At 43.0% G+C, this 25,000-nt stretch overlaps 1 protein-coding gene across 1 annotated transcript in view; it reads right to left on the minus strand.

The window, feature by feature from the left end:
- strip2 (striatin interacting protein 2) overlaps window positions 1-25,000 on the minus strand; it is a gene marked incomplete at both ends in the record, with an annotated part of 78,144 nt that overhangs the window by 22,614 nt on the left and 30,530 nt on the right. Inside the window, 5 exon segments of the mRNA XM_083655491.1 lie at window positions 2,263-2,313; window positions 7,962-8,150; window positions 9,798-9,925; window positions 11,995-12,101; window positions 18,546-18,614. Of these exon segments, the coding sequence (XP_083511617.1) occupies window positions 2,263-2,313; window positions 7,962-8,150; window positions 9,798-9,925; window positions 11,995-12,101; window positions 18,546-18,614 (544 nt within the window).

The raw sequence follows: 25,000 nt of genomic DNA on the forward strand, positions 1-25,000 counted from the left end.
GACAGTGTATAGAAGCATTTAACTTGCCTTAATTGCAATATTTTGTGTTTTTTATTTGGAAGAGGTCAGGTTAAAGGAGACTACCAGTGTTATTTAGAGTTACAGCTCATTTACTACTATGACTATATCGAAAATTATATTTCCCCCAATCATATTGTTTTGCAGAGCAATCCATAATTTTACCGGTATTATCCTTTGTTAACTCACGTCTTGGACCGTATATGGAAAAGAACACTGCCACGTTGGAAACTGGAGAATTATCAAAAGCCTGGTAGAGCTACCAGTACTCATCACTCAGTTAGAGCTACTCATCAGTCATCACACATATCAGTTACTCTTCAGCTGATTCTTCCCCCAAGTGCACGGGAGAAAATGTCACGTTCCACAGCAACCGCAAGCAACACTTCTGATTCAACTTATCACACATCTACATTCCAAAAGCCACAGGCCTAAAAACTACGTTCACACAGATTCCCCAAGCTAAATGAATGACCGTGGCAAGCATCAGGCATGAGGCAGCGTTACTGACATGAGTCGAGCTAGTGCAGTCGATGTATGGTGCGCCGGTGGTAGTAGTAACAGTCGTCCAAGTGAGGAATATAGTGAGTGTAGAGGGGGAGGAGGTGGGGGAGGAGGGAGAGGTGAAACCGTGTTGTGAGCCATTCTCTATGGAGAAGCCATTCTCTGCTAAGTGGGGGAGGGGGAAGCTGGTTAAGGCATCATCACTTTCAACCACATCCATTAACGAGGCCAACCTGAACTCCAATACAACCATGCAACGCGCTCTCACTCCCAACTCCTCATTCAAATACTGCTGTTCGCTCAGGAGCCCTTAGCCTCACTTTTTAAACGCACGGCACGGGGTAGGCATTTTTCAACGTGCAGGGCAGTCCAATGACTGCCATAGAACTCCCACAGCATCTGAAATCGAGGCCGCAGGAGTGTGACGGGGAACGTATACCCTCGTCATTATAATAGACTAGGGCTGCACGATTATGGTCAAAATGCTGGGGTTCGATCCCCAGCATGTTCAAGGTCTACATTTCCGCTGTAAGTCATATTTAATGTTTTTGTTAATTACACCTAACCCAAACCATAACTCTATCCTTAACAAAGTTGGTTTAGGTGCCTAAAAATAATAAATAAAACACAAGTTGGTGGCCCCCTTAATGCCAAGGAGGGGGGGGGGGGTGTTCCTGACCAAACGTCAGTATTGGACGAGTTGGTAGTGAGAATGTGTTGAACAGAAAAAGCATGTTGTAGACACAGCGATCATGCTGATCTTAGTTGACCTCCTCAATGAGTGTAGTTCAATGAGATCGACCCTTTACTCCAGAGTCTAGAGTGAATGAGTGAGTGGAGGCCAAACCTGGTAGCGATGTGATGAAGACTAATAGGGGAGAGGCAGGCTACTGTTGATGTCTGCAGTGACTGCTGAGATCACTGTCTCTGGGACAGTGGATAGTGACTGCTCCAGCCCCAATGACAACAGCCAGCAAGTCAGCCCTGTCTCTCAATCCCCACCTCATATTGAGCAGGCCGCAGTGGAGGAGGAGGAGGAGGAGGAGGAAGAGATAAGATGGGGAAGAAGGGGAGGGAGAGGAGAGAAGAGGAGAATTATGTGGAAAAGAGAGTAGATGAAGCAGAAAATGAGGTTTGAAAAAAGGTGGAAAATGGGAGGGGCTTGGCAAATGGTGGAAATAGGGAAAGGACGAGATGAGTATACAGCAAAGATGGGTGGGAGTGAATGGAAGAGACTGTAAATAGAGGGAAAAGATAAAAGGTTAAAAAAAGGAAAGGAAGAAAATGAAGAACAAATATGGAGTGGGGGAGAATTAGACGAAGCATCAGAAGTGAAGTGGAATTTAGTAGGGTTGCACCACTGCAGATACGATTGTGAGGACTTAACTGAGTGAGTACTTCATTTCACATAACAGCACCGATTTTGACCATGAGTTCGAGGTCTTGATTGAGATACAATTCAATTGTTAAAATCCCTACGTGTGCTTTGATTTCTGATGTGTTAAAAGCTGCTACGGTTGCATCAGTTTCGGCACCAGTGCATCCCTAAAGCATATGATGAAGGTTAGGTGACGGAAGAAGGGCAGGAGAAGAGGAAGAAATAAAGGAAGACAGGTAGAAAGGAAAGGGAAGAGAAGAGAAAAGAAGGTAGCGGGGTCGTAGGAGAGAAGTGCAAAAAGACTAGCTCGATGCAGAGAGAAAATGCAGAGGGGAAAGAAAGAGAGATTTGTGGGTAAAGACCTGCTTCTTGAGAAAAGGACTGTCTCCTTCCAAGCTATCAACAAAGGCACTCTGTGGAAGGAAGGAAGGGGCAATGAGAAACCAGAGGGCAATTAGAGAGAGAGACTGTACTGCAGAGAGGCTAGAGCCTGCTGTACGCGGTCCAGTCAAAGCTCCACAAACAAAGAGTTAGGATTCCCAATGTCGTCCAAGCACCAAGATCACCTCTGCCTCCACTCACTTGCAGCGGAGAAGTGATGATGCTGGCACTAAAACACTGTTGGAAAACCCAACCTGCCACTGTTACAAAGCACTGTTACCTGGCACTGTTACAAAGCATTAGAGAGGATGAGTTAACCCAACCTGGTACTGTTACAAAGCACTGTTACCTGGCACTGTTACAAAGCAGTAGAGAGGATGAGTTAACCCAACCTGGCACTGTTACAAAGCATTAGAGAGGATGAGTTAACCCAACCTGGCACTGTTACAAAGCAGTAGAGAGGATGAGTTAACCCAACCTGGCACTGTTACAAAGCAGTAGAGAGGATGAGTTAACCCAACCTGGCACTGTTACAAAGCAGTAGAGAGGATGAGTTAACCCAACCTGGCACTGTTACAAAGCACTGTTACCTGGCACTGTTACAAAGCAGTAGAGAGGATGAGTTAACCCAACCTGGTACTGTTACAAAGCATTAGAGAGGATGAGTTAAGTAAACCCAACCTGGCAATGTTACAAAGCACTGTTACCTGGCACTGTTACAAAGCAGTAGAGAGGATGAGTTAACCCAACCTGGCACTGTTACAAAGCAGTAGAGAGGATGAGTTAACCCAACCTGGCACTGTTACAAAGCACTGTTACCTGGCACTGTTACAAAGCAGTAGAGAGGATGAGTTAACCCAACCTGGTACTGTTACAAAGCATTAGAGAGGATGAGTTAAGTAAACCCAACCTGGCACTGTTACAAAGCACTGTTACCCTGGCAGTGTTACAAAGCGTTAGAGAATGAGTTAACCCAACCTGGCAGTGTTACAAAGCATTAGAGAATGAGTTAACCCAACCTGGCAGTGTTACAAAGCGTTAGAGAGAATGAGTTAACCCAACCTGGCAGTGTTACAAAGCGTTAGAGAGAATGAGTTAACCCAACCTGGCAGTGTTACAAAGCATTAGAGAGGATGAGTTAACCCAACCTGGCAGTGTTACAAAGCGTTAGAGAGGATGAGTTAACCCAACCTGGCAGTGTTACAAAGCGTTAGAGAGGATGAGTTAACCCAACCTGGCAGTGTTACAAAGCGTTAGAGAGGATGAGTTAACCCAACCTGGCAGTGTTACAAAGCGTTAGAGAGGATGAGTTAACCCAACCTGGCAGTGTTACAAAGCGTTAGAGAGGATGAGTTAACCCAACCTGGCTGTGTTACAAAGCGTTAGAGAGGATGAGTTAACCCAACCTGGCAGTGTTACAAAGCGTTAGAGAGGATGAGTTAACCCAACCTGGCTGTGTTACAAAGCGTTAGAGAGGATGAGTTAACCCAACCTGGCAGTGTTACAAAGCACTGTTACCTGGCACTGTTACGAAGCGTTAGAGAGGATGAGTTAAGGAAGGAATTAATGGAGCCTATTTTTTTCCCCCACTTTCCGAGAAAGAGATCAAACCTGCAAGACTGAGTGGAAAAATCAGTCTTAAAGTCGAGCTGAACTCATAAATGACTTTTCTTTTCTTTTAGTTCAAATACCTGGGTATGCAGTGCACCTATTTAATAATGTATGCAAAAAAAATCACAAAAATCTAATTTCTTTAGTTTTTCACACTTTTTCACATCAAAAGTGAATTTTTCATGATTTCATTGATAACAGTAATGTACAGTTTGCTGACATCACCTAGTACTATCAAATTTCTACCCCATTTCAACCAATCATATCACGACATGCAGCTGTCAATCAAATCTTCATTTCAGGATAATTTTCTCTTCCAAATGAAGTAGAAAATGGCGCCTAGTGCCTGTCATCTGGCAGAATTCCTATCCCATAAACTAACTACCGTACTAACTTGGCCAATTGTTAGAAACATGAACAAAAAACAAAAACTATAATCTCTAAGAATGCAAAGAAATGCAACTGGCTCATTAAAACGCGCATTCCAGGGATATCGTATTTACAGAAATAGCGTAAAAGGCGCGCGCTTGAGAGCGTGGATGTGAGGGGTCTGCCCTCGGAGATTCCAGGCGGGCGGGCAGCACCCATGCATCGGATTGTCCGCTCGCTCCACACGAAGCAGCTGGCTGCCTGGTACTCCGCGGATCCCACTCGCGTAGCACGACAACACGCTGAATCCCACTCGATTTGGGGGTGGAACACGCCATGATTGACCAATGCCAAAGCCAGTTGACAAGGCAGTTGACAGAATTGTCAAATCAAATCATCGACATGATAGTATGACCCGCCTCTCAACTTATCATCTCAGGCAAATTATGTTTTCAGTCTGAAACGGACTGCGACGCACGTGATGAACGGGTTCAGTTCGACTTTAAAGGATATGTGACGATGACATAAATTTAAGTCTAATATCTTTACTCACCAGGGACAGTTCCTGCATGGACACTTGAATCAATGCATAGCACCAGTAAGTAAACATTAACAAGTATCCATTGGTGTCTGGACTAAAAACAAAACATTGAAAGGTCACAGTAGCTCCTTAAGCGTATGTATCGGTTTAGTTACTGTAGTAACGTTTTTCATCTCATGTAGGTTAAAGTTACAGTTCTGCGTGTATTAGTGAAGTCTAGCTATTGTGGACAACAGAGAGCCTATAGTAGAAAGCCACTGCACCCAGGCTGGCAGCTAACACCTGCAGTTAGACGCACCAAATACACAGCTGCCATCTGTGGGACTGAGGTGGACTAGCAGCTGAAGGTTAGAGCACAGCACACACATAGTGGTGAGCTCACACAGCTACATACAGCTGAATGTTAGAGCACAGCACACACATAGTGGGTGAGCTCACACAGCTACATAGCCTACAGCAGCTGGCAGTGTGTGCAAGACTGTATTGCTAGCTGTGTGTTAGAAAGGTTGTATTTATTTTCCTAGCAATCACTCCTCTTACATGAACTTTCTGTCATTTTCTGGTGGTCGTGGAATATAATTTTTTGATGATATAGGAAATGAACCCTATTCTACTGTTGCATTTATTTTAAGCTGTCTGGATGAGAGCGCTACAGCAGAAATGGCTTAGATTTAAATGTTGTTTATGTGTACGTTTGAAATGAAATATTTGTGTGCATGTCTGTGAATTTGAAGTTAACTGCTTGTGTGTATAATGTATTTGCGTGTGAGGAAGCAAATAGGTAGCCTGGGTAAACCCATCCCCCACGTGACCTGCTCTCAGACCTGTTCTCAGTCAGGAACTGAGAGAGCAGGTCACATGGTGGCTGGGTTTACCTAGGCTAGCAAATAGGTAGCAAAGTAAGTGCTTGTGTCCATGCAAAATCTATCCATGTCTATATCTATAGGTCTATATAAGTTTTATATGTGTACAGACAATGTAAAAATCTGCTTGTTCAGAGCGTACTGTACTCCACTGTACACAGCTCACCTCTGGTGTAATTATAGCACCACAAAACTGAAAAAACTTCAGGTTGCATATAATGATGCGTTCAGGATTCTGCTTAAGCTCCCAAGATGGACAAGTGCAAGTACTATGTTTGTGATCAGTAATGTACCCACCTTCCATGCTGTGTTAAGGAATTTTATGTATAGATTTATGTGTCGACTCCTAGAGTCAAAAAACAAGTTGATAATTGCACTCACTGAAACTAAACAGAGTGATACAAGGTATTCCTCTGGTCTATGGAAACACTGGAGACGATGCCTTTATGTATCTTTTTAATATATGTTGTGTCCTTGTATCTGTACTGTATTTATGTATTTTTATGGAACACTTGAGTCTGTAATAAAGTCATCAATCAATATAAGAAGCTCTCTCTGTGCTCAGTAAGTTACGCTCTGAAACTCTTGGCAGGTTTAATGCTATACCCCTGAAGAAGATAGACCCTGTTTACTATGTGAATGTGAAATTGAAAACGAGATTTATTTTCTGTTCTACTGTACTGCATATGATGATGCATGCAAGGGATCTACTCCTTAGTCAAATGTCCTCTATTTATGTTGACATTTTTGAGTTGGATGATTATGAAAAACTTGAGTTGTGTTTTAGAAAAGGAACCTTCTTCATATCAAATTTTATCTGCCAGGCCTGGGAGCAAAGGCAGAACATTTTGTTTAGAAAGTGATGTAATGATCGGTTTTGTTGTTTGAGCAGTATGTTGACTTGTGATTTAATTGTACCAGTGTAGCGCTGGTTTATGTTGTATTGTGTATTTTGTGTGTCTTGTAAGCCCATGTGGGCTGGGCACCGTAGGGTGCATGACACACAAGTAAAAGCAAATCAATCAATCAATCTCCAGAGTGCCTAAGTCGGATGTATAAAAGAGCTGGATAAGAGATTGAAAATGGCCACCGATTCATTTGAACGTAAGCTGCTCACTAGCGCATGAAGCATTTTGAAGGGGTTTTTCTTCCTGGTTTGCGACCCATGGTCATGCGCAGTAGCGCCCAGTGTTGGGCAAGTTACTTTCAAAATGTAATATACTACATATTACTAGTTACTTTTTATTTGAAAGTAACAAGTTACTTTACAATATTACTGTCTGTGTAGAGTAACTTGTTACTTATTACAATACTTTTTTGGATTACTTTTACCAAAACAACAGTAGCAGCAGAATGACATGGCCGCCCCGGAACCATCCCAAAAAATAATTTCAACCGCCTTGAAGTCAGTGTAAACAATCCAAAATTCTAAATGTTATTCTTTTCCTTTGTTATTGTCATCTATAGTGGTTATTTGCATAAAAACACACAGATTGATTAGGAAATGATTGTCTTTTTTAAATAAGTGCTTTGATTAAAAAAATTTTTTTTTAACTCAATTTGTAACTTGAGTTACTTGACAAAGTAACTGGTATAATATTACTGAAATCCTATAAGTAATAAGTTATATTACTGACTTACTGCTAAAAGTAATATATTAAATGTAATATGTTACTTTTGTAATGAGTTACCCCCAACACTGGTAGCGCCCGGTGTTGTATTGAGGTGTATAACCACCGAAATGTGTGACTGCATTTTCTTCTTATGGGAAAAAATTTCTGACAGCAGCTGCCAGAATATGTGACCAGACTGTACTGGAGCCAGTAACAAGCAGCCTCTGCGCTCACACATTTCGCTGGTCACAGATTTCGGTTACACAACGTACCGTAACCAAGGAACCTATTAAGAAGGAAAATACATCCCTCACATAACAGCGTTCGACTTTTACATTGGGACCAGACTTTGGGGCCAGTTCTATTGAAGTGAATGGGGTGAGCATGGGAAGTCTCGAAATCATTACAGGTGTATCTGTGTCATTTCATCCCTGATTGAAAAATGCTTCCACACAATTAAAGAAAACACATTACGTGATGTTGAGGTCCATAAATCATTTGACTCGGAGCACCAAGGCCCCCCCCCCCCTCGAACCAAGTAAAACTCTTTTTATAAGGAATTTATGAAAGGTCAATGGAGAAATGAATGGGACAGGTCCCATGCAGAACCCGGAAGATGCTGCGACTCTGACTCTATAGACTCTGTAAGTGTGTGTGTGCGCGGGAGGGGGGGTTGTGTGTACCCTGCGGCTGCGGCGGCCTCTCTTCTGCTGCTGCTGCTGTTCGATGAGCTCCATGGCGGAGGCGGGGGGAGAGGCGGCCCTCATGGCCCGCACCACCTTGATGCTGTCCTCGGGCAGAGGGGGCAGGCACAGACGCTCCCGGCCCCGCACCTTCAGCTCCTGTAGCTCCTCCAACCCCCCCAGGGTGAACTGCAGGACAATGACGCATATAAAAAAAAGAAAGAAAAAAGGTGAACTGCAGGACAATGACAGATACAAAAAAAGAAAGAAAAAAGGTGAACTGCAGGACAATGACGCATATAAAAAAAAGAAAGAAAAAAGGTGAACTGCAGGACAATGACAGATACAAAAAAAGAAAGAAAAAAGGTGAACTGCAGGACAATGACGGATAAAAAAAAAGAAAAGAAAAAAAGGTGAACTGCAGGACAATGACGGATAGAAAAGGTTTTGTTCTGTCTAGATTTGTGTAGTGTTTCCTTTTCTGACTCATGGTCCACCTGAAAATCTCAGAAAATGTATGTGATCCACATCCGACCTTACACAGTACGGAGCCCAAAGAATTGGTTGTGACAGCACTTCTTATTTTAACGATAAGAGGAGCTGTCCATCAGCACCACAAAGAAATCAGAAACCAAAGCAAAATTTGATTTAGTTTTAGCCATAGTCTTTTGACTAAAATCCAATTTAGTTTTAGTCATGTGAAATGTTTTAGTTTTAGTCTAGTTGTAGTTGACTAAATATCATAAGATTTTAGTGGACTAAATCTTTACCCGACTAGAATCTAACGGGCTTAGTTAAAGTGTAATGCATTATTTAAATGTTTCTCTAGAATTTCCAAACTCATTGGAAAGATCTATGAATCTGTTATAATGGAATGGTATTAAGGTTTGAATGTGCAATAGAGACACAGATTTAACTGTTTAACTTTAACTGGATCTCTTCCCAATTTGTCCCTCTCTAACATTTTCGTCTAGTTTTTATTCGTTGACGAAAATGTCAATAGATTTCTTCATAGTTTTTGTCATCACAACTTTGTTTTAGTCAGTTTTAGTCTAGTTTTAGTCAATGAAAGAGGGTAGTTGTAGTCTAGTTTTAGTTTTAGCCAATTAAATTAACACTGGTAAGGGGATGTCGGCAATAGGATAATTAACGAATAACTGATTATAAATTAGATAATGGTTTCATTCAACAATAGAGATATGCATGATCATTAGGCCTACATAATAATTACATTTCCAGCCACAAAAATGGTAATGTTTTCCCAACAGGGGGTATTCTCCTGGAACGTAATTTGGGGGAGAGTTAGGTTTATTTTATGTTTGAATGATGTTTATGGTTGGATGATGTCTATTGTGCTGTTAGATGATGGTGTGTTAACAAGCTGGAATGTTTTGCATTGTTGTTGTTATTATAATGTGTCTGAATAATGCCATGAGGGATAGGTCATAAATGACTCGACACGAAAATACAAATTCAGTCAAAAATTCATTAATTCGATACAGACAATACAGCACTATACAGGCCCGTTCTACAGTAAAACACGGGGGCAATATCTGCTTGTATCTTTATCAGTCAACAATTCAGTTTGTAAAACGAATCAGTCAGGACATTCAAGATACTATATGCCATGGCTATGTAATGGTAATGCAAGAAGTACAATAGTAAACTTGTGAATAATAACGAGCAACTTTGAGTAGAAAGAAATACCTGTTTCCATCGCATTATTTGTGCTTTCCCGAGTAACGGATTCGGGTACATCCCTTTTGTGTGTGTTTGTGTTTGTGTGTGTGTGTGTGTGTGTGTGTGTGTGTGTGTGTGTGTGTGTGTTACGCTAACCAGTATGGTCTTCCAGAGCAGCAGGAGGACTTTCTTCATGGGGAAGTGTGGGGCATTCATGCTGCAGAACTTGGTGACCATGGTGAAGAGCAGCAGGGCGAAGGGCTCTCCGCTGCACAGAGGAGAACCTGAGGGCTCACAGGGTCATTTATTCTCTTTTTTTGTTCACAAACATTATGTTCTGTTCTGTACTGTACTGTTCTGTACTGTACTGTACTGTACTGTTCTGTACTGTTCTGTACTGTACTGTACTGTTCTGTACTGTACTGTTCTGTTCTGTACTGTACTGTACTGTACTGTTCTGTACTGTACTGTACTGTACTGTTCTGTTCTGTACTGTACTGTTCTGTACTGTTCTGTACTGTACTGTACTGTACTGTTCTGTACTGTACTGTACTGTTCTGTACTGTACTGTACTGTACTGTACTGTTCTGTACTGTACTGTTCTGTACTGTTCTGTACTGTACTGTACTGTACTGTTCTGTACTGTACTGTACTGTTCTGTTCTGTTCTGTACTGTTCTGTACTGTACTGTACTGTACTGTTCTGTACTGTACTGTACTGTTCTGTACTGTACTGTACTGTACTGTTCTGTACTGTACTGTACTGTACTGTACTGTTCTGTACTGTACTGTACTGTTCTGTACTGTACTGTACTGTTCTGTACCGTACTGTTCTGTTCTGTACTGTACTGTACTGTACTGTACTGTTCTGTACTGTACTGTTCTGTACTGTACTGTTCTGTACTGTTCTGTACTGTTCTGTACTGTACTGTTCTGTACTGTACTGTTCTGTACTGTACTGTACTGTTCTGTACTGTTCTGTTCTGTTCTGTACTGTACTGTTCTGTACTGTACTGTACTGTTCTGTACTGTACTGTACTGTACGGTACGGTACTGTACTGTTCTGTACTGTACTGTACTGTTCTGTACTGTACTGTTCTGTTCTGTACTGTACTGTACTGTACTGTTCTGTACTGTACTGTTCTGTTCTGTACTGTACTGTACTGTTCTGTTCTGTACTGTACTGTTCTGTACTGTACTGTTCTGTACTGTACTGTACTGTACTGTTCTGTACTTTACTGTTCTGTACTGTTCTGTACTGTACTGTTCTGTACTGTACTGTTCTGTACTGTACTGTTCTGTACTGTACTGTACTGTTATGTACCGTTCTGTACTGTACTGTTCTGTACTGTACTGTACTGTACTGTTCTGTTCTGTACTGTACTGTACTGTTCTGTACTGTACTGTTCTGTTCTGTACTGTACTGTTCTGTTCTGTACTGTTCTGTTCTGTACTGTACTGTTCTGTACTGTTCTGTACTGTACTGTACTGTTCTGTACTGTACTGTACTGTACTGTTCTGTTCTGTACTGTACTGTTCTGTACTGTACTGTTCTGTTCTGTACTGTACTGTTCTGTACTGTACTGTTCTGTTCTGTACTGTACTGTACTGTTCTGTTCTGTACTGTACTGTTCTGTACTGTACTGTACTGTACTGTACTGTTCTGTACTGTACTTTACTGTACTGTACTGTTATGTACTGTTCTGTACTGTACTGTTCTGTACTGTTCTGTACTGTACTGTACTGTTCTGTACTGTTCTGTACTGTACTGTACTGTACTGTTCTGTACTGTACTGTACTGTACTGTTCTGTACTGTACTGTACTGTACTGTTCTGTACTGTACTGTACTGTTCTGTACTGTTCTGTACTGTTCTGTACTGTTCTGTACTGTACTGTTCAGTAACTTGCAAAATAGTCCTAAAAAGCAAGATGTAAAAGAATCGTGATAAGATCGTGGACCGTGATCCTGCCTGAAAAAAATCGTGATATGATATTGTGCCATATCGCCCACCCCTAACTGTACTGTACTTAATAACGAAGTAAGAATAAAAGGCTACAGGAATATTTTTAGCAATACTTATTTAGCAATAAATAGCACATTATATAAAGGTCTGAGTGAAAAGATTGAAACAGATCATTAAACAAAATAAAAAACAAATGTTTAAGTATGGGACTTGGTTTAAGCATTTGGTTGGGAAAGAAAACTACACTTTTACAGACAGAACCCCCTATACTTTAGAGATGTACAACTGATGGCATAGAAAAGTCATTAGTATGCACATACAAACTTCCACTAAACACCCCCCCTCCCCCCCCCCCCCCCCCACGCACACACACACACACACACACACACCTAGCTCAGTCTTGAAGGCCTCCCTGGCTGTTCTCCACTCTGGTCTGTCATCTTCTGTTTGGACACGAATGGTCTCCACCATCAAGTACATGATGCTCAGTAACACCCTGCATGGAAGGGGAGCATCACCATTCAACACCACTCAACTTGACCATGTGTTTGTTTGCATGTGTGTGTGTGTGTGTGTGTGTGTGTGTGTGTGTGTGTGTGTGTGTGTGTGAGCGTTTGTGTGTTAGTTTCATTCTAAGTGGGTGTGCCTCGGCAATTAGTGGATGCCTTACACCAGATAGAATAGATAGAAAACCTTAGAGAAAAGGCAGCAGTAGAAAAGGTGAGTGGGTCTAAAATGTCACTCCTTGCTTTAAAGCAGCTACGAGCAAGATTTTCGATTGTTATTAAACAGTCTAAATTTAATATCGATGCATCACATCTTAATAGTAGACGATACCAATGCAGAGTAGTCTCGCTTGAACCCCGAGTGAATCGGCCAGTGTTAGTCTGTCTGTGGCCAGGGCAGATCAGGAAGTGAAATGAAACGGTTTGCAGCAGCCACTTCGGCCATAACCACAAAATAACTTCCAAAAAACCTGTTAGAATATAACAAGAGATGTTCGCGAGAGTAGCAAGCCCCTGCATGGCGTTCTCCTTGTTTATGGTTTGTTGCTAGGTAGAGCGAAACAGCGGAAGGCAGGCAGCTGCGTTGCACTTCCGGGTTTCACTTCCGGGTTTATCCGGTCCGCCGGTAGGCAGATAGAGAGAGAGAGCCCCCTGGTGACGCGACGTTAGACAGACACAGACTCTATAATCATCAAGAGAGCAATCTCCGATTCACACGGCTTCGGTCTCAGCTACTATTATAGGTAAGATGTGATGCATCAATATTGTAATTACCGTATACTGTTTAATAACAATCGAAAATCTTGCTCATAGCTGCTTTAACTAAATCTGTAGTGCAAAAACAAGCGCAAAAGATAAGCAATCATTATTATCAGGGCCAAAATACAACTTTTTCACCCTCTGGCCACAGCTGAATCCAAAGATGTACCACTATTGTTATTTAACCAAGACATTCTGGCTTCGACTCTATAGTGTTGGAGTACCTGCCAAACGGACTGGCAGAGTAGACAACCCTAAACAAGCAAGCTAAGATTTAGCTGGGGATAATCTCCCAACCTAGAAGCAAAGCTAGAGTGTTAGAATAACAGTGCAATCTAAAAACAGATAATGGAGGAGGGTTTGTGCATGCAAATTGCTTTATATACACATGTACAGTATATGCCTACTATGTACGTTTAAGGTCACAGGTTCAATCCCTGCAGCAGCTCACGTGCCCTGTACTGAATGGACACTGAAGCGCTAACGCCAGGGAAAATGCTAAGTGTGGTGATCTGCTGTGCTCCGCCAGCGTAACTCAGCATCAGCAATTTGGAATTATTACAAATCGCATAATTACTAATCATGCGATGCAAGTCAGGCAATGGTTTGGGCATTAAGCGCTTTTGTTCGCAATCAAAATAACTACAGTGGTTTAAAATTTTATACCGGCAATTAGGTGCAAATCTCCTCTCCTAGTCTGTAATTATTTGGAAGCATCCATCTGGGGGATGCACAGATGGAGCTCTCTCTCTCTCCGTGTGTGCGTGTGCGTGTGCGTGTGTGTGTGTGTGTGTGTGTGTGTGTGTGTGTGTGTGGGGAGAGACATTTACTTTATTTTACACGGAAATGAATTCCATTAGGCAGAAGCAGAGAGCGGATTGAAAAATTAATGTGAGGGGAAGAGTGTAATTAGGTTTTTACAAATTAGGCTTTGAGTGTGTGTGTGTGTGTGTGTGTGTGAGGTGTGTGTGTGTGTGTGTGTGTGTGTGTGTGTGTGTGTGTGTGTGTGTGTGTGTGTGTGTGTGTGTGTGTGTGTGTGTGTGTGTGTGTGGCAGAACGACAGAGAGGGGAGCATGAGAAATGTGGAGGTGAATAAAAAATGTGTGAGGGGGGGGGGGCAAGACAGGAGAGAAGAGGGGAAACTGAAAAATAGATTCCTTACAAAAATCCTTTTGTACATTAGTTATTGTCTGCCTTTTTTAGCTGCGACCAGCAGCTCTATAAGTCACTGTTGGTTGGTCGGTCCACAAAAAGTTCACCACCTTTTAGCGGGCACAGTTTTCGCTCTAGGAGGCTGAAACTTGGCAGTTTGTGTGCATGACTATTGGCTAACAGGGGAGCAGTCAGGGAGAAAATTTTGAAATGCAGGATGGCAGGGGCAGAGGGATGAAATCTGGCATGGTGGTCAATTGTGTGAAGTTGTGTGTCTTATGTTCATGTTACTGTGTGTAGGTGTGTGTCTTATATTCATGTTACTGTGTGACGGTGTGTGTCTTATGTTCATGTTACTGTGTGAAGGTGTGTGTCTTATGTTCATGTTACTGTGTGAAGGTGTGTGTCTTATGTTCATGTTACTGTGTGAAGGTGTGTGTCTTATATTCATGTTACTGTGTGTAGGTGTGTGTCTTATGTTCATGTTACTGTGTGAAGGTGTGTGTCTTATATTCATGTTACTGTGTGAAGGTGTGTGTCTTATGTTCATGTTACTGTGTGAAGGTGTGTGTCAATATGTTCATGTTACTGTGTGAAGGTGTGTGTCTTATATTCATGTTACTGTGTGAAGGTGTGTGTCTTATGTTCATGTTACTGTGTGTAGGTGTGTGTCTTATGTTCATGTTACTGTGTGAAGGTGTGTGTCTTATGTTCATGTTACTGTGTGAAGGTGTGTGTCTTATATTCATGTTACTGTGTGAAGGTGTGTGTCTTATATTCATGTTACTGTGTGAAGGTGTGTGTCAATATGTTCATGTTACTGTGTGAAGGTGTGTGTCTTATGTTCATGTTACTGTGTGTAGGTGTGTGTCTTATGTTCATGTTACTGTGTGAAGGTGTGTGTCTTATGTTCATGTTACTGTGTGAAGGTGTGTGTCTTATATTCATGTTACTGTGTGAAGGTGTGTGTCTTATATTCATGTTACTGTGTGAAGGTGTGTGTCTTATATTCATGTTACTGTGTGAAGGTGTGTGTCTTATATTCATGTTACTGTGTGTAGGTGTGTGTCTTATGTTCATGTTACTGTGTGAAGGTGTGTGTCTTATGTTCATGTTACTGTGTGAAGGTGTGTGTCTTATATTCATGTTACTGTGTGAAGGTGTGTGTCTTATATTCATGTTACTGTGTGAAGGTGTGTGTCTTATATTCATGTTACTGTGTGACGGTGTGTGTCTTATGTTCATGTTACTGTGTGAAGGTGTGTGTCTTATGTTCATGTTACTGTGTGTAGGTGTGTGTCTTATGTTCATGTTACTGTGTGAAGGTGTGTGTCTTATATTCATGTTACTGTGTGAAGGTGTGTGTCTTATATTCATGTTACTGTGTGAAGGTGTGTGTCAATATGTTCATGTTACTGTGTGAAGGTGTGTGTCTTATATTCATGTTACTGTGTGAAGGTGTGTGTCTTATATTCATGTTACTGTGTGAAGGTGTGTGTCTTATATTCATGTTACTGTGTGAAGGTGTGTGTCTTATATTCATGTTACTGTGTGAAGGTGTGTGTCTTATGTTCATGTTACTGTGTGAAGGTGTGTGTCTTATATTCATGTTACTGTGTGAAGGTGTGTGTCTTATATTCATGTTACTGTGTGAAGGTGTGTGTCTTATATTCATGTTACTGTGTGAAGGTGTGTGTCTTATATTCATGTTACTGTGTGAAGGTGTGTGTCTTATGTTCATGTTACTGTGTGAAGGTGTGTGTCAATATGTTCATGTTACTGTGTGAAGGTGTGTGTCTTATATTCATGTTACTGTGTGAAGGTGTGTGTCTTATGTTCATGTTACTGTGTGAAGGTGTGTGTCAATATGTTCATGTTACTGTGTGTAGGTGTGTGTCTTATATTCATGTTACTGTGTGAAGGTGTGTGTCTTATGTTCATGTTACTGTGTGAAGGTGTGTGTCTTATGTTCATGTTACTGTGTGAAGGTGTGTGTCAATATGTTCATGTTACTGTGTGTAGGTGTGTGTCTTATGTTCATGTTACTGTGTGAAGGTGTGTGTCTTATGTTCATGTTACTGTGTGAAGGGGTGTGTCTTATGTTCATGTTACTGTGTGAAGGTGTGTGTCTTATGTTCATGTTACTGTGTGAAGGTGTGTGTCTTATATTCATGTTACTGTGTGAAGGTGTGTGTCTTATATTCATGTTACTGTGTGTAGGTGTGTGTCTTATATTCATGTTACTGTGTGTAGGTGTGTGTCTTATATTCATGTTACTGTGTGAAGGTGTGTGTCTTATATTCATGTTACTGTGTGTAGGTGTGTGTCTTATATTCATGTTACTGTGTGAAGGTGTGTGTCTTATGTTCATGTTACTGTGTGAAGGTGTGTGTCTTATGTTCATGTTACTGTGTGAAGGTGTGTGTCTTATGTTCATGTTACTGTGTGAAGGTGTGTGTCTTATGTTCATGTTACTGTGTGTAGGTGTGTGTCTTATATTCATGTTACTGTGTGAAGGTGTGTGTCTTATATTCATGTTACTGTGTGAAGGTGTGTGTCTTATGTTCATGTTACTGTGTGAAGGTGTGTCTCTTATGTTCATGTTACTGTGTGAAGGTGTGTGTCTTATGTTCATGTTACTGTGTGAAGGTGTGTGTCTTATGTTCATGTTACTGTGTGAAGGGGTGTGTCTTATGTTACATTACATTACATTACGTCATTTGGCAGACGCTTTTATCCAAAGCGACTTACAATAACACACTTTTTGTCAGCAATAGAGCAATCAACTATGGAGCACAGTCTATGACAACTACAAATCCTGAAGGAACAGTGGTACGAGTTTTAGTTTAGGATTATTTTATTTTTTTTAAATAAAGAGAGAGAAAGAAGTTAGATCAAGAAGGGCCCAGGTGGAGCCTGAAAAGGTGAGTCTTTAGTCTTTTCCGAAAGATCGGCAGTGATTCAGCAGTCCTGACCGAAGGTGGCAGCTCGTTCCACCATTGGGGTGCCAGGGAGGAGAAGAGTCGAGATCGGGATGAGCGACTTTTGAGCGCCCGTAGCGAAGGAGGAGCGAGGCGCCCTGCACTGGTGGAGGAGCGAAGGGAGCGGTGAGAGGTTTGGAACCTGACCATAGATTGCAGGTACAGGGGAGCTGACTGGTGTACTGCCCTGTAGGCCAGTACCAGTGTCTTGAATTTGATGCGAGCTGAGATGGGAAGCCAGTGGAGGTCCCGGAAGAGGGGAGTGACATGAGAGAATTTGGGTTGGTTGAATACCAGACGGGCTGCAGTGTTCTGAATGAGCTGAAGCGGTCGGATGTCGGTGGCAGGTAGGCCAGCCAGGAGCACGTTGCAGTAGTCCAGGCGAGGGACGATAAGTGACTGGACCAGGAGTTGAGTCGTTTCTCTTGTGAGGAAGGGACGGATTTTGCGGATGTTGTAGAGGGAGAACCTACAGGAGCGTGCTGTCGCAGCTATGTTGGCAGAGCAAGACAGCTGGTTGTCGAGGATCACCCCAAGGTTCTTAGCTGTTTGGGAGGGCAGTACAGTGGTGTTGTCGATGGAGATGGAGAGATCTGTGAGAGGACAGTCTTTCCCTGGGAGGAAGAGTAGCTCTGTCTTACCAAGGTTGAGCTTGAGGTGGTGGGCAGACATCCAGTCGCCAATGTCCTTGAGACATGCAGAGATGCGAGCCTCGATTTGAGTGTCGGAGGGGGGGAAGGAAAGGAAAAGTTGGGTGTCATCAGCATAGCAGTGATAAGAGAAGCCATGAGAAGAGATCACATAGGCAAGAGATCTGATATAGAGAAGAAAAAGTAAGGGGCCCAGGACTGAGCCCTGGGGGACACCAGTGGTAAGAGGGCAGGATCTGGAGACGGACCCTCTCCATAAGACCTGGTATGAGCGGTTCGAGAGATAGGAAGCAAACCAGGAGAGTGCAGAACCTGAAATGCCGAGGTCAGACAGAGTGGAAAGAAGGATTTGGTGATTGACTGTATCGAAGGCAGCAGACAGGTCAAGGAGGACAAGGACAGAGGAGAGGGATGAGGCCTTAGCAGTGTGAAGGGCCTCTGTGACAGCAAGAAGAGCTGTCTCAGTGGAGTGAGAAGCCTTGAAACCGGACTGCAGAGGGTCCAAGAGGTCATTCTGGGAGAGATAGAGAGAAAGTTGTTCGGACGCTGCTCGTTCAAGGGTTTTGGAAAGGAATGAGAGAAGAGAGACAGGTCTGTAGTTCTGAATAGCAGTAGGGTCAAGGGAGGGTTTCTTAAGCAGAGGCTTGACTCTTGCAGCCTTTAGAGCATGCAAATTGGCTAAAAGGGGTGGTGGGGGGGATCAAAATGCAGGGTGGCAGAGTAGTATAGGGTGGGCTGCCCCTGCCATCCTGCATTTTGGACATTTGCATAAATTATGTGGCCACAGCTATTGCAAATTCACACTTGTTATAGTTAAAATGAGCTGTTTCAAGCATTCATTGGGTGTGTATGGGAGAGAAGGGGGAGCAAACTGTGTGTAATTTCTCCTCACCTGAGCTCTGTGCTGTCTGCAAGGGAGATGGCAGGCTTCCTCACCGCACTGCTGCACGCCTGGCTGTTACTGCACACACACACACACAGGCACACACAGGCACATACACACACAGGCACACACACACTCACACGCACGCACGCACGCACACACGCACGCACGCACACACACACACACACACACACACACACACACACACACACACACACACACACACACACACACACACACACACACACACACACACACACACACACACACGTGTATTTGATAGAGACAAGCACACTGATGCAATATCCATTCCAGCATCTGTACATGCGTTTAGCTCTTTTCCAATGCTCCTCCACTGAGGGGCAACCTCTGCAGCTGAAAAATGATACCAAAGCGGAAGTGCCTTAGGCTGGATTCACACAGGATCCAGTGCTCTGCATTGACCCCCCCCCCCCCCCCCCCCCCCCCGTGAAAAGCTCAGGACAATTCAACTTTGGGGGGATGCGCTGCAGCTGGCCAATCTAGACGCCACACACACACACACACACACACACACACACACACACACACACACAGGTCTGCTCTGTTTCACTCTCGTCTCACCTTATTTCTTCTCTTCAGCCTTTTCAAAACCTCTTTTCCTGGTTTGCTCGAACACATGAAGGGGAGTCGCAGAGAACGCAGAACCGACGGCACCAACGCAACAGTGATCAGTGACGTCACCAATGACACCACTCAAGCAATTACAATCCCACTACTGTCATATGGCAGCATTTGCTAATAGCAGGGAATTGTTGGGAACCCGTGCATGTGTGGATAAGTAAACCTATATTCATTGTATGTGCAGATGCAGAGATAGACACCGGCCCATCAGACATCGGCAAAGAGTAAAAATAAAGAATCCACCATGGCACATCCCTAATAGAAAACATATCTGCACATACAGGCCACACTGCAGCTACTGTGTAAGCTAGCAGGGACATCAAATACAAGGCAGGACCAGAACAGAATAAAACATTATACAAATAAGCCCACCCTCCCCACCCAGAGACCAAGGCCTTCAGCAAAGTCAAATGAAAGGAGCAGACATTCAACTCAAAAGGTTTGTAAGAGCAACAGAGATATAGACATCCATGAATTAACATGAGACTGCTTAGCACCATGAATACAGGCTGTAGAGAGTTTTAAATAAACAATATCCAAAAAACTTAAAACCCTTAAAGTCCCTGGAAACCAAAATCCACAAAAAACGTTCTAACTATGTTATTTAGGGTCTTATGTTAGTAATTTTGTGCCTCCGAAATTATTATACATTACTTTCAACCCAAAGCCTTAAAATCAACACTTTTCTACAAGATTCTACAAAGTACTTCCTCATTGAAGACAGCAGTGCGCGAGGTGCTAAAACGCAGGAGCTTATGACGTCATAAGCTCTATATAACCTTTGTACACGTGCGCAATCCGCACCCACCCTCCTTTTGTCCGTTCTTTGCCCCCAGTGACAGTGCTCCCTCGCTGTCCGTCTCCCTCCCACTCTGTGTGCCGTCGTGCCAAGCGCTATGCTTCTCTCTCTCTCTCTCTCTCTCTCTCGGGACTAGTGAGAGAGAGAGCACAGAGAGAGACACACAGGCTGGTGACGCGAGGTTACTCTCTCACACACACACACACACACACACACACACACACACACACACACACACACACACAAACAGACTCTCTCCCTCTCCGAGCAACGAACACACACACACACACACACACTCGTGCTGTGGACACACAGCACGAGTGCTGTGTTCGACACACTGCACTCATCTCTTTCTCCGTTTCCCTCCCCCCCTCTGTCTCGCGCTCTCTCTCTCCCGGAAAACCTGCTGCAGACGGGACACGCCCACACAGTCCGCGGGAGAAAATACACTCTAAAAAATAATAGATTCTCATGAGTTTTGCCACGACTGTCAAACCTAAATTTATATACTTTGCGACGTTCATCATCGTTCAAATTTGGCTGGTGGCTTATTAACATAGGGTCCTGTGATGTGATGAACTCAAAATGCTAAATAATAAAGAAATATTTCTGGTTTCCAGGGACTTTAAATGAAAGTGAATGTGGTGGCTTCCATCGTGTGGCAATCTCTTTTTTTTTTGGGCTGGCCAGCATGCAAAGTATGTTTCTTAGTTTGAGGGAGGTGCAATAAGGAAAAATCCTTGAGGATCAAAACAGAGGGAGAGGTGGGTAGAGTTATAGACACCAATGTAGAAAGTTTGGAAGCGACCATCTTCTAAAATCCTGCAACCTCTGGACATTCCCAATAAGAATGTGCCCACAGCCTTTAATAAACAAAGGGTGCAATTAGGATCTTCTCTGATTTTCATATTGCACAACTTCCGAGGAGTCATAAGTCCTATGAATACAATTATGGTGTATTTGTTTTTGGTCAGGGTTCCTGGTTGTAAAAATAACCAAACCCTATCTCAATCAAAATCTGCATCTAAAATCGGTATCTAGTCTCAAGTCTTCTTCAATACAGCATGAAGTTAATTTTGTAAATTATGGTCCACTTGATCGCGCAACTCGCCGATCGTGGATCAATGGCAGGCGGGAAACGCCCCCCCCCCCCCCCCAAAAAAAGAAAAAGAAGAAAAGGGAGGGCTGTGGGCTGTGCAATATTTTACCTTATGTAGCCCCACCCACTTGAGCCAGTTGTGTTATGACTTCCTGTTCAAAACACCGGCAGTTTTACCTGGTCACTAGTACTCTACTGTCACAGGAAGTGTAAACACAATAGGAAGTAACTGGCTGACCCCTGTGTTGGAACATAAGGTGAATATAACCAGCAGAAACAATAATACTAACGACCAATCAATGCAGAAAATAGTGAGCCAGGTCCCCCCACACTGGGGGCAGTTAAAAAATAAAAATAAAAAATAAAAATAAATAATAAATGTGTGTGTGTGTGTGTGTGTGTGTGTGTGTGTGTGTGTGTGTGTGTGTGTGTGTGTGTGTGTGTGTGTGTGTGTGTGCGTGTGCGCACGTGTGTAATCTCAAGCTACTCATGAGCTCAGGCTCAGCTCCCATTGCCCTCATTAGAAATCCTTTTTATGAATTTTAAAGCGCTTCACCCGCCACATTAAATCACCGCACCCAATTAATTATTTTCATGGCCCTCTGAGGCACAAATGCTTTTCAGCAGAGGGGGAAAGCTTGCTCAAAGACACGTTGGCTCTTGCGCGGGGTCGAACCTACGACCTTTCAGTCACATGACAGGCTGTCATGTGACTGAAACCCTGTTGTGGCACAGAGCTGGGCATCCGGAAATAGCAAGCAAGAAACAAGGGAGACATTCCATCATGTCCGAGTCATGATAGTGTTACAGACCCCTCCCTTCTTCTTCCATTATACCCGCAGGCTCGCTCACCCAAAGAAAAAGTAAAAATAGATTATGAACACTGTTGGGCAAGTTACTTTCAAAATGTAATATACTACATATTACTAGTTACTTTCATTTGAAAGTAATAAGTTACTTTACAATATTACTGTCTGTGAGTAACTCATTACTTATTACACTACTTTGCATTACTTTCACCAAATAACAGCAGTAGCAGCATGACATCGTCGCTCCGGAACCATCCCGAAAAATAATTTCAACCGTCTTGAAGTCAGTGTAAACCGTCCAAAATTCTAAATGTTATCCTTTTCCTTTGTTATTGTCATCAATAGTGGTTATTTGCATAAAAACACACAATTTGATTAGGAAATGATTGCATCTTTATTTAAATATGTGCTTTGATAAATAAATAAAAAGTAACTCAATTTGTAACCTGTGTTATTGTTTCCACCCCCTGATTTTTTTTATCCCATTTTTTATCCCCCATTAATGCTAATTTTAATTTGTTTATCCTGGTTGCTGCTCCACCCTCTGGCAGGGGGGAGAGCCAAAACTGGCTCCATGCTTCCTCCAAGACATGGGCAGTAGCCAGGCACTTCTTTTCACATGACAGGAGAAGCTTCACCGGTAGGACATAGCACGTGGGAGGATCACGCTATTCCAACGAGTTCCCCTCCCTCCGAGCAGGTGCCCCTAACGACCAGAGGAGGAACCACTTCCAGGATATTGCATGTTTTGGTGAGGGGTTCCTATATGAAGGAAACCCCCAGGGGGCACGGGCAAAACATGCAAACTCCATACAGAAAGGCCCTTTTGATGACCCCACCCGGGCGGGGGGCACTTGAGGACATGTGGACGGGCACGCACTCCATCGGCGCTCACAGCGTCCCAGGTGGGAATCGAACCCAGGACCTTCTAGCTGTGAGGCGGCAGCGCTACCACTGCGCCACCATGCCCCCAAACTTGTGTTACTTGACAAAGGCTATGGTTGATTGGTTGATTTCTAAAGTTTAGTGCTTCTGTGGACACTGGAGAATAATCTAAATGGTGAGCGGAACGGTGATTTGCCCGGTTTGTAAATATGGAGAATGACTAGAGTGTTATTTCTATAATCCTCAGTATATAAAAGGGAGCTAGGGCTCTATCTGTCTGTTTCTCTGTCTGTCCCACTGATGACATCATCAGTGATGTCATAAATACTGATGATATCAGTGATGATGTCCAGTGATGATGTCATCAGTGATGTCATCAGTCTGAGGCTCACAAGAGAGACTGAGGAAGCTCACGAGAGAGACTGAGGGAGAGGGAGAGAGAAGAGAGACTGAGGAGAGAGAGGGAGACATTGTGCGCGTGCCAATAGGGCAGGCAAGGCCACACAGCAGCTGAGCGCGGGCAAGGCCGCACAGCGACCGATCTGCGAATGTGAGCTGCAGGGCCAGCTCGGTGAGCTGCAGGATGGGCGAGGCCTCGCACCAGCCGAGCCTAGGAATCAAGCATGCGTGGCACGCGAGATGCCTGGTACAGTATATTCATTTTAAATACGTAAATATGACAAATTCTGTAAAATGCCACTGCCTGGTAGAGCTGTCACTTTTTCCAAAAATAAAGTTCGAACGAACATAATTGATCCACAATTTGATTGAATATATTCAAAGTTAATTGGTTAATTTTGGTTAATTAATTATTATTATTTATTTTTTTGCAGGCCAGGCCAGGCCAGGCCACCGGGCATCGGCCCGACGTGCCCGATTATGCAGTCCGCGCCTGCCGGTTACATCGTATAAATATATATAATATAATATAAAATATTAAAAGAATATTAAAAAAAAATCCTCAGCTGTCCTCATGGTCCAGTCAGTCAGCTCCTCTCCGCTGCTGTGTTAGCTTGGACGCTCACAGACACAGTCACAACACTGCCTCACAAACTTGGCTGCATCCAACTCGAGACAACTTTCAGACCCTCCTGGAGACAATCTTTCTCAGAAGAGACTACCGCGACAAATCTGGAGACTTTTTCTGACATGGGATTTACATTACCAGCAAGCAGCAGTAAGCAGGCAATGACGATAGCTGGGTAAGTCCCGCTAGCATCGATGCTAAGTTAGAAAACAATTTTGCTATTATTATTATTATTATTATTATTATTATTATTATTATTATTATTATTATATATATATATTTTTTTTATTAATAATTCGAACAGGTCAATTACATTCGAACATGCCCCCCCTCCCTCACATTCAAAGTTAAAGGAGAACTTACCTCCAAAACACTTTTTTTCAGCTTTTAACCAATATATATGACTTTGGGGGTGATGTGTGAAGAATTCTGGTCAAAATTTCCACATTTGACACCAAACTGTTGCCATTTTACCATTTGTATAATTTTTCAGCAGTATACCTGGCATAAGCGCCCTCTAAGGGTCAAAGACTGCTTTTTTTTTTTTTCTCAAATGAATGGGATATTTGACACGTCGTTACGTCACGGTGACCCAAAGACTATGGGATTTCAAGGTAGTTACTCCCCTACTCCCCCTGTACCCTCTGCAGTGCTCTTCCTCTTCTTCTTCCTCTAGCGTTTTATGGCGGTTGGCAAACTTATTTGTGCATTACCGCCACCTACAGTACTGTATTGCAACAGCTTCACCTCAAAGTTGATAAAAGTCAGTGCTCTCAGCCTAGTGGCCCGCAGAGTAGGAGTTTGGCGTTTTGAGAGAGACAGAGATATATAGATAGACAGAGATATAGATAGACAGAGATATAGATAGACAGAGATACGAAGTTAGCTAGTAGATTGTGCTGTTAGTTTATATTAGTTTATTGTTTGTGCTATTTAGTAAGTTAGTGATTTTAGACAGTTGTTAGGTTAGATTTTCTCCATAGTAGTGTAGTAGTTTAGTTGGTTAGTTAGTAGCTAGATAGCTTTGTTAGCTTTAGCATTAGCGTTAGCCTAGCGTTAGCCTTCATAGCTTATTGTAGTGATAGTTTTAGCCGAGCAGAATGGGTCGGAGGTGCGTCTTCCCCGGCTGTAAAAGCAGTGGTGCCGTGCTATACAGCTTCCCTGTGGACCCAGAGGTTCTGC

Source organism: Poromitra crassiceps (genome assembly GCF_964638095.1).
Source record: "Poromitra crassiceps genome assembly, chromosome: 2".
In the NCBI taxonomy this organism is placed as follows: domain Eukaryota; kingdom Metazoa; phylum Chordata; class Actinopteri; order Beryciformes; family Melamphaidae; genus Poromitra; species Poromitra crassiceps.